This window comes from Natator depressus, chromosome 14 (assembly GCF_965152275.1).
Source record: "Natator depressus isolate rNatDep1 chromosome 14, rNatDep2.hap1, whole genome shotgun sequence".
Lineage (NCBI taxonomy): Eukaryota > Metazoa > Chordata > Testudines > Cheloniidae > Natator > Natator depressus.
The window spans coordinates 44,994,517-45,011,322 of record NC_134247.1 but is presented as its reverse complement, the minus strand read 5'-3'; the positions used below and the strand labels follow the sequence as shown (position 1 = coordinate 45,011,322).

Genomic DNA, 16,806 nt, shown 5'->3' with positions numbered 1-16,806 from the left:
TGTTTTCGCTCTTCCTCTGTCACAGATCATGTGTATGTACCCTGATGACCTGTGAGAACATGGCTAGGAAGACGCTATTTAGAAATTATTGTATCAATCACAGAGGGCAAACATTAAGCAGAAAAAAAGATGGTCACTGCCACAGTTATTGGTATTTTTCAGGAGGGCGTATGACTCTAGGATGTTCCCTCTCTAAATCCTCAGATAGCACTGGCAGACCACAGTACGTTTTCCCAGAACCACCTGCTGCAGAGAGCTGTGCCATGAGCTAGGCTGTAGGTACCTCTGGAGTCCCACAACGCAGTGACCCAGCGATGGTGGGAAGAAATGTTGTTCTGCAGGGTGGCCGTGCTGCACCATTGCAGGGACCAACAGCGTCCGGTGCTGCCATGCCACAGTCTTTCGTGTTAGAGCTTCCCTTTGCCAACTGAGACCACAAGGTGTTTCCGGACTCACAAGAGTAACATGAGACAATGTATACATAGAAAACGCCTGTTTGGTGTGCAAAGTTCAGAATCAGCCAATTTCTGAGAACAGTAAAAGGAAACTAAATTCCTCTCTTCTCTACAGAAGCAGCCATGGCTGCTGCGAATCCAGCAAAAATGCTTCGAGGTGAAGTGACTTGTTCAGCGTGTCTAGATTATTTTAAAGATCCAGTGTCTCTAGATTGTGGGCACAATTTCTGCCAGGCCTGCATCGCTCAGTCCTGGGAGGGATTGCATACAAATTTCCGCTGTCCTGAGTGCAGAAGAACCTTCTCCCAGAGAAACTTCAAACCAAACAAACAGCTAAGGAATATTGTAGAAGCTTCCAGAACACTTACACTGGAGTCAACAAAAGAACCAGAAGTTGAGAGAGTGTGTGAAATACACAAGAGGGCTTTAGAGGTCTTCTGCCAAGAGGATCAAACACCCATTTGTATGGTTTGCCATCTGTCCCGAGATCACAAAGAACACACTGTGGTTCCCATAGAGGAGGCTGCCGAGGATTACAAGGTAAGAAATCACGAGATGGTGTAAAAGCTGGAATGGCCAGGAACGGCATTTTAAATAAAAAATTTATTGCAAAAAAGAGCAGATACTGTTAGAAACCCTTAAGAACAATATTTTAGCAATGAGAACAGACTTATAACACACTCTTATTAACCACTTCTGGACCCAAACCATTTTTAACACCAGTAAGGACTCAGAAAAGTCAGTTCCGAATTGGCTCAGGGCTGAAATTTATACATCTAGCACAGAACTATTACAGTGGAACTGCTGCTGATCTGGGACACATATTTTGCTAGAAATTAAAAATACATCTTTTATATAGTTGCCAATTTTGGTCGGAAATATTCCTGGAGGTTTCATAACCTAATCTTTAATTAATCCTGGAAGGTTGGCACCCGTAATCTTGTGTGCATGTGTTGTGAACTTGTCATGAATCAGCGCAGCCACAGAAACTGCTGGATTTTCCTCCAAAAAAGGCACATGAAGGGGGAGAGTAAAAGTCTCCGAGCTGAAACGTGGCATACGAACAAGTGTAGTTGGCTTCAATATTGTCACCTCTTTAAAAATACCAGTAACTTCTGGAAGATCCAATTTACAGAGATTTTCAGGGACCTGGGTGTACTGACACACAAACCCTTCCAGGGCACAGTGAAAGTCATACTCACCACATAAGTCGTTGTGACTGATTCTGCTTGTCTGTTTTTCATTTTATTTTTTATTTGTTGTGTATTTTTGAGAAGAGTCACTCTCATATCTGGAGGTGAGACCTTAGAGTCTGTTATTTTTCACTGGTAATTTTTAGATAGGCCTAAATATTTCTTCTCCACAACTTTTGACAGTGTTAAACAGTGGTTCTGGGCTGGAATGAGTTAATAAGCGTGTGCTACTAATCGGCTCTCATTCCTAAAATATTGTCCTCAAGGTAATATGCTAGATGTCTACATTTAATCCTCTCGGTCACTTTGGAACCGTATGTTCCAGGTTCTATTTGGCATTTAAAAAATGGTTCTGGGATGGAATGGGTTGATAACAGTGTGCTAGTCGGCAGTTCTCATTGGTAAGATATTGTCCTCAAGGTGTTTTTTGGTGTTTAAAATATGGTTCTGGGCCAAAACAGGTGTCAAGGTTCCTTCCCCACTCTGAACTCTACGGTACAGATGTGGGGACCAGCATGAAAGACCCCCCCTAAGCTTATTCTTACCAGTTTAGGTTAAAAACTTCCCCAAGGTACAAACTTTGCTTTGTCCTTGAACAGTATGCTTCCACCACCAAGCGTTTTAAACAAAGAAAAGGGAAAGAGACCACTTGGAGACTTCTTTCCCCAAAATATCCCCCCAAGCCCGACACCCCCTTTCCTGGGGAAGGCTTGATAAGAATCCTCACCAATTGGTACAGGTGAACACAGACCCAAACCCTTGGATCTTAAGAACAGTGAAAAATCAATCAGGTTCTTAAAAGAAGAATTTTAATTAAAGAAAAGTTAAAAGAATCACCTCTGTAAAATCAGGATGATAAATACCTTACAGCGTAATCAGATTCAAAACACAGAGAATCCCTCTAGGCAAAATGGCCCACCTTGATTATCATGCACATTGTAGGGAGAGTGGTCACTTTGGATAAGCTATTACCAGCAGAAGAGTGAGTTTGTGTGTGTTTTTTTGTTTGTTTGTTTTTGTTTTTGGTTTTTTTTTTTTGGAAAAAGGAAAGGGGGGGGGTGAGAAAACCTGTATTTGTGCTGGAAATGGCCCACCTTGATTTTCATGCACGATGTAAGGAGAGTGGTCACTTGGGATAGGCTATTACCAGCAGGAGAGTGAGTTTGTGTTTGTGGTTTTTGGAGGGGGGTGAGGGGGCGAGAGAACCTGAATTTGTGCAGGAAATGGCCCACCTTGATTATCATACACATTGTGAAGAGAGTGGTCACTTTGGATGGCCTGTTACCAGCAGGAGAGTGAGTTTGTGTGTAGTGGGGCGGAGGGTGAGAAAACCTGGATTTGTGCTGGAAATGGCCCAACTTGATGATCACTTTAGATAAGCTATTACCAGCAGGAGAGTGGGGTGGGAGGAGGTATTGTTTCATGGTCTCTGTGCATATAATGTCTTCTGCAGTTTCCACAGTATGCATCCGATGAAGTGAGCTGTAGCTCACGAAAGCTCATGCTCAAATAAATTGGTTAGTCTCTAAGGTGCCACAAGTACTCCTTTTCTTTTTGCAAAAACAGGAGTATACATTCCCTCCAGCACAGCTTATTTTACCAGCCATTAAACAAAAGAAAATCTAACGCATACTCCAGCTAGGTTACTTTTACTAACTTTACAGGAGTTGTACGGCTGCATTTCTGATCTGTTACCGGCAAAAGCATCACACAGACAGAGAGAACCCTTTGCTTCCCCCTGTCCAGATTTCAAACTATCTTGTCCCTTCACTGGTCATTTTGGGTCAGGTGCCAGCGAGGTTACCTTAGCTCCTTAACCCTTTACAGGTGAAAGGGTTTTGCCTCTGGCCAGGAGGGATTTTATAGCACTGTATACAGAAAGGTGGTTTCCCTTCCCTTTATATTTATGACAGCAGGGTAATCACAATTCATTATGAGTCTGTTCTCTTAACTGTCTGTAACAGTACCTGCCAATTTTTGCAACAATTTTATTGACTAAAATGCCATTCTGGGCCTTACTGGCTCGTTCCAGCTTTTACACCATCACCATGCCTATGCGCTGGACATGCATACTGCTGTCTCTTTCTAGGTATCCAGATGCCTATTTCTCACTTAAGCCCCAGAGCGATTCACAGACTGGAGGAAGACAGGCGTTCGGCTGCCTAGCTAGAGTGTGGGGTCTGACCTGGCAGGTGGCCTCTGCGCACACCTACCGGATCAGGCTCGCCCTTCTAACTTTTAGCCCAGGGGTTAGGGTACTCACCTGATATGTAGGAAACACTGGTTCAAGTCCCTCCTCCACCTGAAGAGAAGGGATTCGAACAGGGATCAGCCACCTCTCAGGTGAGTGCCCTAACCATGGACTATGGGATATTGTGATGTGGGGCTCCCTCCATCTCCTCTGTCAAACCTATTCCACTGGGGATAAAAAGTCATTTGGACCAGAGAGAGAGAGAGACCAGAAGCATGAGTGACTGTCTAGCCAGGTGGTTAGAGCACTCACCCATTTTATTATGTATTTATTATTCTTGAAAATATAGAAAAATGTGGGAAAACCCTCCAAAAGCACCAAACTAAACCACTTTTTCTTTTTTTAGGAACAAATTCAGAGCCATTTGGAGATTTTGAAGAAAGAGAGAGAAGAGATTCTGTCATTTAAATTGAACGGGGAAAGTAAAAGCCAGGAACTGCTGGTAGGTACTGAGAAGCAAATGTGCACAGGGACATTATCAACACACTGCTTTGTCTGAGTGTCATAAGAGAAATAGGGAGCAACAAGTTCCCTTTTGTGAAAGACCATTACTTATTTATTGTCATTGTAAAGAGAAACTTCTGGTTTATGGAAAATGGAGCATTAAGGAAAGAGTTTTAATAATCCAAATATTTTCACTGATAATGTGAGTGTAATATGTCATTTGTTTGCTTAACAGTAGTTTCTCCTTTAGTTTTTCAACTAGGTCTGGTCAAAATTTTTCAACCAAAAAACCTTCCTGTAGATAAATGTGGTTTAGTAGAAAACAACTTTTTTCATGGGAAAAAATCTTTTCCAACACATTTTTCATTTTTTGACAGGAAATTTCAAAATGAAGCAAACATTTTTGTGTCATTTCAAACTGAAATTTTAATTTTGGTTTAAAACGTTGAAAAATTTTCAAAATTTCAATTTTTTTGATCCTTTTCTTTCCCTTTTGACTCACTCCTTTTAGCCAATCAATGAGTACACAAAAATGAATAAATTGATATTCTTTTGACTGGGGTCCTAGTGGGGAGCCAGCTGCGGTCACTCAATTAGAATGAACTGCAAAGAATGGGGCAGACAATCCCCATAAAGCTGGTGGACATTCCAATACTTAGATTTACCAAGCCAGCAAAAAACAGCTTCTTTATTACCTTACTGGTTACTCAGAAGACCAAACAACACAATTCCCTTAAAGTCATCCAGCCTCAGGCCTCCATCCAGGTACCCATGTCAAATATGATGAAAATTTCTGCAAATCTTATTTCATCATATAAAAGAAAAGGTTCTACCAATCCCAAAGGATCAGACACATCACCTCCCAGGTTAACGAATGTTTCAGATCTTACCCAAATACATGCTACAGCTAATTCTTAGAATTTATTAAAAAATAAAAGAGAGAGGAAGTATGGTTAAAAGATCAATATACATACAGACATGAGTTCAATCCATTGAGGTTCATATTCACAGCAGAGATGGTGAGCTTTGTAGTTGCAAAGAGTTCCTTTCAAATTCAGTTCATGGGTCATAGTCCAATGTCCAAATCTCATACCAGGGCATACCAGCGTACACTGGGACCTCAGTCTTGCGACTCAGACTTCCCCTGATGAAGTCTCAGCAGATCTGAGATGACAGAATCAGGACCCAAGGATCCTTTGTACAATTTCATATCTTTTGTCGAGTTGGAATTCCTCAGGGAACAAAAGTAATTAGGATGACTTTGAAGGAGGTCTGTCACCGGTACTTAGTTATCCCAATTAACATAAGGCCATTTGCTTGTTCTTCCACCATTCACAGTACACGTCAAAGAGAGATGAATACTGAGATATCTCATGTTTACAATTCATTTACAGGATAGGATGTTCTTTTGACTTCTGAATTATCAGAATACAGCACAGACAGGGACTGTTGACTACATTGTCCACCCTACTCATACATCTATAAATACACAAAAGCACAAACATTATCTCCCCACATGTCTTCTGTGGGTTATTTATTTTGCAGGATGTTTAACCCTTTCTAGCCATGCGCCACAATGCTAAACACCAGTTAGGACTCTTGAAAATCTATTGGAAAATCTTCGGTCTACTGAGCATAGAGTATGCCCTCGATAAAATGTCAGACGTTAAATTTGATGGGGTTGATAGAGTGTGGGGTCTGACCTGGCAGGTGGCCTCTGATATGCATATGCAATGATATGCTTCCATGTTCATACATAAGTCTTTATAAAATATCCCATGATTTTCCCGTGTTCCTGGCTTTGACCTGTGCTTTCCCTGTTTCTATCTCTTCATTTCAGAAACAGCTACAAACTGAGAAGCAGAAGATTGTGTCTGAAGTTCAGCAACTGCACCAGTTACTGAAGGAACAAGAGCAACTCCTCCTGGCCCAGCTGGAAGAGCTGAATAAGGAAATTGTAAAGAGGAGGGCTGAGTATGTTGCCAAACTATCTGAGGAAATATCTTCTTTCAGTCACCTGATCAGTGAGATGGAGCAGAAGTGCCAGCTGCCAGTGAGTGAATTCCTGCAGGTGAGACACTGTTAGAAACACCCCAGAACCTTTCACAGGGAAAGAAAGTCTCCTAACCCTTCACTTTTGGAGTATAAGAGTGAAATATATATATTTTTTTAAGGGCTTGATCAAATGCCAGTTAAAGTCAATGGAAATAGTCTTCTTGACTCCAGTGGTCATTGGATAGAGCCCTAAAAGAATAAAAAAAAGCTCTTCTTTTGAATTTTAGTGGGAGAAGACTCCTCCAAAAATCTCAAACTCCAAACTCTCTTCTCCCTGTCTCATAATGCAAGAGCAAAGGGACATTCAATAAAATTAGAAGGTGGCAAATTCAAAACTGATCCAAAGAAACATTTTCACACATCACGTAATTAGACCATGGAACTCATTGTCACAGGATGTCACTGGTACCAAGAATTTAGCACAACTCAAAAAGCGATTGGACATTTATATGGACAACAAGAATATCCAGAGTTATAAGAAATAACAAAAAAAATTAATTGATATTAAACTTCATTCTTCATTGCTTCAGCCAGTCTCTAGCTATTAGAGAGCAGCGTGAGAATGTGAGGAGCAGATTTTCTTACACCATCCTCTGAAGCATCTGATATTGTCCACTTTTGGAGACAAGATACTAACTAGATGGACCTCAGGTCTGATCCTGTTGATCATTTCCTGTGTTCCAAATGCTAACTTCAGAAGATCTAAGATGGAGCCAGGCTTTAATTATGGAAAAAGCTAAGATTCAACCTGTTCCATGTTAAGACTGATTTTGCAACTCTTAATACATACCACAAAAAAGGAAAAAGATTGGCCTCAAAATTGATACATGAGGTCTGAGGCTGGTGTGACTTTTTCTGCCAGAACTGAAGTTTAGATAGGCAACGCGTTTGTTACTTATGGTACCCGGAAAGTGTAAGTAGTCGTTAGAATTCCAAAAGCCTTCTAATTATTTTAATGTTCAAAAACTACCTCTAACTAGCAAAAAAGGAAGGGAGAAATAAATCTTAGTCTACTGGACTTCTCTAGCTGATATCTAGAGTCAAATTCTCTGTTGTGACCAATATCTGCTGTGGGCAGCGTTCTTCACTTCCCAGATCTCCTGCATTGAACCTGGCGTGTAGGGCAGTGATTGGCCCGCTGTTACTCTGTACCCAACCCCCATTGTTCTCACTCAGCCCCAACTTCCTGTGGAGGTCAAGAAGTACATAGGATTGGCCTTGCGAATGTTTGTGGGGCAGTGGGGAGAAAGTTTACAGCATTGAAGCAGCACAGCCTAGGGGCATCCCTCCCTCTGGACCCACTGGAGTCTCCAGGAGTGGATCTTCCCCAAACCTGTGTGTTAGGAAGATCGTTGTTCAACACATTGTAAGACTGAGCCCTCTGATTCCATGTGCCAGCTGGTTATCCAAATGTCACTCTATGAAGAGGTAGTGTGCCTCCATAGACAAACTTCCTGGGCCCAGATCCTGCGGTCAGAGCACTTATCCAAAAGAGCAAAGGCAACATGTTTGATATTTTTGTTTTTGTTAATAAAGAACAAATAATTTCACTTGGAAACTCAAAACTGTGAAGACAAAGTGAGTCCCCTCCAGAGCAGAAGGGACCCCCAGTATATGCTAAATGGGACTGAATTTCCTTTTATCTTTCTCCTCTAGGACATCAAAGGCACCTTGAGCAGGTAGGTGGCTCCTTCTCACTCTCCCTTTCACTTCCCAGTGCAGAGAAGTGTTTTTGGACATGAGACGTTGCTCCCCATGGTCCAGCAGTGCAGAGTGTGGGGGTGGTTCCCAATCTCCCTCGGTTAACTCTAATCTTGGGGCTGTTGTCATATTGACTAGACTCCAGAATAGAGCAGCCTGAGAAAAGAGTGATTTACCTACAGATAGGGTTATTTGTATTGCGGCTAGTGGAATGGAGACCTCAGGAGATTGGGGATTGAGAATGAGTTTTTCATTTCTAGCTCATAGACTCCATCTCCACCTCGGTTGGTAGGGATGGAAAGTCAGGGCCATCTGATGACTATTCAATGAGCTGTTTATTCATTGTTTCTTATTATGCAGTGAGCTCTATCAGTGTGCTTGGCGTAGCAACAGATATGATAGAAGAGACATTCCCTGCCATAAGAAGTTTATAATGTGCTCTTATCAGTAGCACTATGGCAGGGCCGAGAGGCTCAAGGGAAAATCAGGGCCCAGCATGCTGGGTGCTGCACAGACACACACAGAAAGAGACAGTCCCTGCCCCAAAGAGTTTACATTCTAAATAGACACACGAGAACAAGGGCGGAGGGAGGAAGGATTATAATACATTTAAGGGGACATTCAATAAGGACAAAGTACTGCACTTCAGAAGGAAAAATCAAATGTACAACTACAAAATGGGGAATAACTGGGCTGGCAGCAGTACTGTGGAAAAAGATCTGAGGGTTCACGTGGATCACACATTGAATGAGTCAGAAGTGTGATGCTGTTGTGAAAAAGGCAAACGGCATTCTGGGATGTTGTCCCAGGTTGCTGTATTCATCGCAGGTGTTGACTCCTCCTGGCTGTTCTGTTCTGCTTCCAGGTCCAACACCTCCCCTTGCAGTCTCGCCCCTGGTTGTGCTCTCTCTCACTCTGCAGCCTCATCTCTCGCTCCAGGAGCTGCAGCTTCCTCTTCGGGACTCAGCCCTCCAGCCTGATAACTAAATGGTTTCGCCTTCTGTGGTACAGAGTCTCACTGGTTCCACTGTCCAGGCAATGCCCCTCCATCAGTGGCTGGTAGGGGAACTCGAGCCCATCCACTGCTTCGGGTTCCAGCCCAGGGACCATGGTAGGCCACATGCAGGCAAGGTCTGCTCTCTCCCTGGGCTGCTTCCTACTCACCTCCCATAGGCTTTCTTCTCCACCCTTATCTCTTATAGGGGTTAGACGAGATGACCCTTGAAGTCCCTTCTAGCCCTATGATTCTAAGTACTCCCTTCCCTCAGGGCCAGGCTCCGAGCATGCTATTCTTCTCCTGGGTTCCCTCTTTCCCTCACTAATGCACAAAGGGTGGCTGGAGACTTTCTCACTGCAGCCAATTTCTGTTGCCAGTTTCCTGGCTTTCTACTAGCCCAGCCCCCACCTGCTCAGCTGAGCTTCATCTTCCAATCAGGGGTTGCTTCTCTGGCCTAAACCGCTCATGTGTGGCCTGTCTCACTAATCTCCTCTTTCTCAGCTTCCTTCACCCTTTTTGGGGGCTGATGTGGGGTGAACATCCCATCACAGATGTATTAACGAGAGTGTCATATGGAATATTAACAGGAGTGACCCAGGTGGACGTTGTTCCACCCTTCTTGCCACGGTGAGGCCTCAGCTGGAATACCGTGTCCAGTTTTGGGCATCACACTTTCAGAAAGATGTGGAAAAATTGGAGAGATTTCAGAAGAGAGCAAGAAACATGATCAGAGGTTTAGAATGGATGAGCTATGAGGAAAGGTTGAAATAAATGGGTGTGTTTAGTCTAGAGAAGAGAAGACTCAGGGAGGGCCTGATAACAGTCTTCAAATATGTCTGAGGCTGTTCTACAGAGAGCGGTGATCAGTTGTGCTTCAAGTCCAGTGCGGGTAGAACAAGAAGTAATTGGTTTAATTTTCAACAAGGGAGATTTACATCAGTGTGACGGGGTTGCCGGGGTACAACCTGGACTGTGGGACTGCTGAGCCCTCCAAATCCCCGACCTGGGCTGCCTCTCGCACCTTGATGTTGATGTCAACCTACAAGCCTGACGGGCCCTGCGCTTACACAGACACCCACGGGCAGCGACATGCCCAGCTGTGTTACACGACTCACCTCCCAGCCATTGATGAAGCAGCAATAGAAAGGCGCCAGCCAGTTCCCCCCAGCTCCAGCCCTGCCCCCCAGAACTGCACCGACTCACCCTGCTCAAGGCTCCGTTGGACAGTGCAAGGTCATTAAGTCGTTTTGCCACTTGCTCAGGGTGGAGTGGACACACACTAGCCTTTGTAAGCTGAGAACCCCTGTGCTAGTGGACTGACCATTTTATGTATCCAAAGAACTAAATAAGAACATAAATGATCTTTGAAATGGGTTAGTGGGTCTCACTCCAGGTCCTGGTACGATGGGTATCGACATCATCACAAGGATTGTCACTAATTATCTCCCTTAAATGGTCTACAGGATATGTCAGGGGATCCTGCTTCCCACACTCACAATACAGGAACAAGGGGACATTCAGTGCAACTGAAAGGCAACTAGTGTAAAGCTGAGAAAGAGAAATACTTTTTTTTACACAATTCATAATTAACCCGTGGAACTCATTGCCACATGGTATTACTGAGTTTCATAAATGCAAAAAGTTGAAGGCCAGAAAGGACCGTAAGATCATCACATTTGACCTCCTGTATATCACGGCACAGGCTTCAACTTTCTCATTCCCCTGGGGGTGTTCAACCCCTGCTCGGCCCCAGACCCTGCCCCCACTCCACTCCTTCCCCCCAAGGCCCTGCCCTGCCTCTTCCTGCCATGCCCAGCCTCTTCCCACCCTTGCTCCACCCCCTTTCCCCCAGTGTCTCCTGCCCGCTCCTGAACAGCTGATCCCCGGTGGGTGGGAGGTGCTGGGAGGCAGGGAGAAGAGCTGATCGGCAGGGCCCGCTAACAGGCAGGAGGCATTGGTGGGAAGTGGGGGGAAGCTGATCTGTGGGGCTGCTGGTGGGGCTGAGCACGCACAGAGTGGGTGCCTATGTATCACAGGTGCTTAAATTTCACCCAGTTATTCCTGTATTCAGCCCAATAACTTGTATTTGACTAAATCCTAATGTGGGTTGACTAAAGCACCGTCCAGAAAGCCATTCAGTCTAGATTTAAAGACATCAAGAGACAGTAACGCTTGAAGCTCCCTAGAAGTGGGGGTCCACCAGTGCCCAAACCATGGCCCCACCCCTGCTCTGCCTCTTCCCCTGAGACCCCACCCCCTGCTCGCTCCTCTCCACCCCCGCACCCCCTCACTTGCCTTTAAGGCAGGTTAAGAGTGAGAGAGCATCAAGAGATGGAGAATCCACCACTTCCCTTGGCGGTTTCTTCCAATGGTTAATTCACCCACACTCTTAAAAAGTCTGTCTTATTTGCCATTTGAATTTCTCTGGCTTCAGCTTCCAGCAATTGGTCCTTGTTGTGCCTTTGTTTGTTAAACTGAGGAGCCCTTTAGTACCAAGTATTTTCTCGCCCTGATGGTATTTATACCCCATACTCAAGTGCCAGGGTGCTCTCAGTGCAAGACATTTATACCCCAGCCCTCAAATCATTTTTGAGGGTCTTCTCTGCACCGTCTCCACTTTTTCAACGTCCATGTTAAAATGGGGACACCAGACCTGGGTGCAGTTTTCCAATATCGGTCTCACCAAAATGAAGGGGAAGCTTGTCGTGTCAAAGCTGGTACTGGACCTATTCCTGGGGCCAGAGAGAATTTAATCCTCCACGGTCTGCTGAGCTACAGGCATTCACTAGAATAAAATACATTTTAGTAAAACACAAATATGAATGAACTCCACAAGGAGTAACACTGGGTTGTTCTTCAGATGTGAGAGGAAGAAGTTTCAGAACCCAGTGGCCTTTTCTTCGGAACTGAAAGGGAGAATCTGGGAATCTTCTCAAAGAAATGCATCTCTGGAGACCAGAATGAAGAAATTCAAAGGTAATAAACAGTCACCTGGGGAATTTTCTCACATACATTACACTGATAATTGAGAGAGCTGAGGAGATCTCTTAGGGAAAATAATTGTGGCTGGAGACAGTCAACTAATCATTTGGAACCTATGAATTCCCTCCTCAGCTCTCAATGCGGCACATACACACTGGGTTAGGGTCCTAAATTTGAACTCCCTGGGGATTTTCCTTTCCTAGCAGCTATGAACATGAACCTTAGCTTGAGCTTCCTGCTGAATTAACTGTTTTTGAAGTATGTTTGTTTGGATTTTTTGTCTGCAAGTCCTCCTGTGTCATCATAGTCCCTCTCTTGCTTTAGAGCAGGGGTGAGGAAACTTTTTTCTATCACAGGCCATTGACCCACAGAAAAAAATCAATCATGGGCCACTCACCCGCACGGGGACAGAGAGGGTGCATGGAGGCTCAAGACCACGTGCAAAACCTGGGGGGTGTTGCAGCACCCTCTGCACTCCTAGTTCCTGCAGCTCTTCACAGAGGCTCGGGGCTTCCCCCCTCCCGCGGCACGGCGAGTCGGCACTTGCGGCTCCATCCCTGCGGCGGGGGAGGGAAGTGGTGCTGCGGGACGGATGAAATTTAGCAACAGGCTGGATCTGGACTGCAGGCCGTAGGTTCCACACCCCTGCTTTAGATATTCTCCACCTTTTATCCCCCTGAGCTGGAGATAATGAGACCATCAGGTCTGTCAGGAAGGATGAGCCAGGTTTACTAAGTTTTAATGGTACAGGGGCAGATTTAATGTTGATTGAATGCTAATCAGTGAGAAAGTTTCTGTGTATTGGTCTGTCTGTGAATGATGTGTTGGTTTCTGAGGGTTTTGTCTACACAGCAATTAAACACTTGTGGCTGGCCCGTGGCTGCTGACTCAGGCTCATGAGGTTTGGGCTGGGGCTGGAGCCTGGGCTCTGCGACCCTCTCCCGTCACAGGGTCCCAGAGCCCAGGCTTCTGCCGAAGCCCGAGCATCTACACTACAATTAAACAGCCCCATTCCCCGAGCTCTGCGAGCCCAAGTTGGCTGTGTGACGTTATTGACATGAACTGTGACCTTATAGATCATTGTTGCAACCAAGGTCCTATAGTGGCACCAAATCTTTTACAAAGGAACTCAAGTAAGGTGTCTATGAAAAGGTTATGATTTGCTGGTTATGATTCTGCTATCTGTATGCAAGTATCATTTTTGTACTTAAAGTTATAAGTATTGGCGCTATACTGTCTGTATTTCAAACTTGTGCTATGCTTCTGGGTGACACCTCAGACAGTTTGGCATCAGCACTGCCTAGCCTGCTTGATGGCTCATTAAGTACCGTCAGCTCTACAAGTGACCCACTGAGAGAAGGCAGATACACCTTATGACTCAGCAAGGCATTCAGGGACATGCCTATGGAGAGAACCCTAAGGCTTCCAAGCCATGTGCTGGTTAGCGTGTGTTTGAAGCAAAGGAAGCACAGGCCGCATGGCAAGAGACTATAAAAGGCAGCTGCACCTTCTCCATTTTGTCTTCAGTCCTGCTTCTGACCTCTGGAGGGACTTTTACAAACTGAAGCTCTGAACAAAGGACTGACTGAGCCATCCCAGCTGTGGATGTGCTCCAGAGACTTGACTTAAGCCAGCAGTTTATTCCATCACTGCTACAAGCCTGAACCAAGAACTTTGCCATCACTGGATGTAAATCATTCCATTTCACCAATTTTAACTCTCCTCTTTCTTTTTACGAATAAACCTTTACATTTTACATTGGCCACAGCACGATTTGTGGGTAAGATCTGACTTGTATATTGACCTGGGTCTGGGGCTTGGTCCTTTGGGATCGGGAGAACCTTTTTTTCCTTTTACTGCGGTATTGGTTTTCATAACCATTCATCCCCATAAGGAGTGGCGTTGGTGGTGAGACTGGGAAACGGGAGTGTCTGAGGGAATTGCTTGTATGACTTCTGGTTAGCCAGTGGGGTGAGACCGAAGTCCTCTCTGTTTGGTTGGTTTGGTGTGCCGTCCTACCCTTGGGCTGTGACTGCCCTTCTCTAAGCAATTTGTCCTGAATTGATACTCTCAGTAGTGTCTTGCCAGCGGTCGCTTTGTTACAGGCTGTCATGGGCCAGCCACAGGTGTTTAATTGCTGTGTCAAACATCTCTGAGTATGTCATGTAATCTTAGGTAATGTGCTTAGTTTTTAATGTTTGTGGTTATTTTTTAATGGTGTGTAATGGTTTGTATTGGTCTGAATTGCACTTAACCTCCTTAACTAGAACTTCATAAAGTTTGTTTTCTTTTCATTTGGCTTTTGTGTTAGAACATTAACAATGTGAATATATTCATAAACATGACAACCTGACATTTCGTCTTTTTCATCCTTTTCTTCCTCTAGACTCACTGTCGTCTAGACAGCGGTTGGGCAAAGGTAAATTTCTCGTATAAAAGCGGGAGTGAAAACTTTCATATGAATTATGGTGGCTCATTGGCAGCGCCATATTTCAAGTTTTGTTTCAATTTTGCATTTGACAGGAGCCGAACACCATATTACTGGTGGTTGCCCAGATCTTTCCTAAAAACAGAAAAGTAGATTCTTTTCTCTATTATAATTTAGAATTTTTAACTAGTGGTTGGGTTAACCAGCTGGGCTGGAGTGTGGGCGAGGGGGCCAGCAGTGGATCTCCATAGAGATCTAAGAGTTTAAAAATGAGCCTTTTGGAAAATCAGAGAGGAACATCTCTCCTCATTTTCAGAACTCTTTATGCACATACATCACATCCCCTGGCCATATGATTATTATTAGCAAATGCACAAGTGGTACAATGAAGAATAGGAAACTTCAACATACACAAATATACATTTCTGTTTTATCTCTCTACTTTATAAGTCAAAAGAAAAAATGTTAAAAATGTCAAAAGGGGTTGGGTAGACATCACATATTAGGAGACATGCCGACTCTTACGAATTAAGCGTGAGAGATGCAATTTCTGAGTAAAATGAAGCCTCATTCATGATCTCGCGATAGAGCTCTCAAATGTCAGCTGTGGCTGAAACAATTCCCCCCCCCCCCGACATTTGAGAGGTCTAAAAATGAGGCTTAATTTTACTTAGAAATCCCGTCAACGGCCCTGGGCGCGGCTGGGGCTCCCCATACAACGATCAGATCCAGTACCTCCCATTCGGTCCATGCTGGAGCTCTTTTTCGATTCTGGGACTGCATGATCACCTGTGCTGATGAACTCTGCATGGTCACCTGTGCTGATGAGCTCACCTGGCCAAACAGGAAATGAGATTCAAAAGTTCCTGGGGCTTTTCCTGTACACCTGGCCAGTGCATCTGAGTTCAGAGTGCTGTCCAGAACGGTCAGAATGGGGCACTGTGGGGTAGCTCTTTGAGGCCACAATACATTCGAATTGCGTCCACACTAACCGTAATTCGAAATGGTGATGTCGATTTCAGTGCTAATCCCCTCGTTGGGGAGGAGTACAGAAATCGGTTTTAAGAGCTCTTTATGTCGAAAAAATGGCTTCGTTGTGTGGACGGGTGCAGGGTTAATTCAGATTTAATGCTGCTAAATAAACTCGTAGTGTAGACCAGGCCTCAGACTCTGGGTTTGGGGGCCTGGCTCAGCGGAGCTGATCCCTTCACTCTGTCACGGGTGTGAATCCTCCCTGCACATGGCTGAGATCTCAGCGCTGCTCCCCATGCAGAGCTGGGTAAATCCTGGAGGGGGGAGATTCTCTGACTCACTCCCCCGCTGGGGCAGGTTCAGTCACTGACACGATCAGGCCCTGCCCCAGGGCTGAGCTCTGCCCCTCATGCTCTGATTCTCTCTCTGCAGCGAGCGTGACTCTGGATCCAGACACGGCCCATCCCGACCTCATCCTGTCTGCGGATCGGAGATGTGTGAGATGGGGCACACGGCAGGATCTGCCCGACAGCCATGAGAGATTTGACTATGAGCCCTGCGTGCTGGGCTGTGAGGGATTCACCTCCGGCCGACACTACTGGGAGGTGGAGGTGGGGGTGAAGGGAAGGGGAGTCTGGGCTGTGGGGGTGGCCAAAGAGTCTGTGGGCAGGAAGGGAGAGATCAGCTTTACCCCTGAGCGGGGGATCTGGGCTGTGCAGGGCAGAGGAGATCGGTACCGGGCTGTCACGTCCCCTGATGATCTCACCCCCTTGTCCCCGAGCCGGGCACCCCGCATGATCCGGGTTTATCTGGACTATGAAGAGGGGCGGGTGGCATTTTTCGATGCTGGTTGCGGGGACCCGATCGTCACTTTCCCGCCGGCCGCTTTCGCCGGGGAGAGAATCCGCCCGTTCTTCTGCGTGGGATACGAGGGAAAATCTCTTTTTCTTTTCTGATCCGTTCCCTGGGCCGAGGCTGCCGACTCACACTGCGTCCCTGAGCTTCCCTCTCTGTCCCCCCGAAACAGGCTCCTCTAGCTCCCTCCCTCCTGATCTCTAGGACCTGGAGGACTCAGCCAGTCTCCCCCCGCACAGACAGGGCTGAAGGGGGTCTGGGGGGGGTGTGACGCTCTCCCCGTAGCTCTATGGCTGCGGAGGTCTGTGTGAGTCTCTCTAGGCTGGGTATCTATGCTCCTAGGAGGCCAACTCGGTGTGGAGTCGGGAGAAGAGGGGGGAGTCCCACCAAGGAAGGAGGGAGCCCCCCTGTGGGAGGGACCCAGCCACGGGCCAGGGAGAGACCCCTCAACTGAGCAGAGGGGAGCCGGGGGA

At 45.7% G+C, this 16,806-nt stretch overlaps 1 protein-coding gene across 1 annotated transcript; it reads left to right on the top strand.

Moving 5' to 3' along the window:
• Positions 1-578: 578 nt before the first annotated feature.
• LOC141998234 (zinc finger protein RFP-like) lies at positions 579-16,478 on the top strand. The gene is made up of 8 exons (XM_074970921.1): positions 579-995; positions 4,246-4,341; positions 6,184-6,414; positions 8,055-8,077; positions 11,957-12,072; positions 14,465-14,497; positions 15,911-16,397; positions 16,442-16,478. The coding sequence occupies exons 1-8, from the start codon at positions 579-581 to the stop codon at positions 16,476-16,478; spliced, it is 1,440 nt and encodes a 479-aa protein (XP_074827022.1).
• The last annotated feature ends 328 nt before the right edge of the window (positions 16,479-16,806 follow it).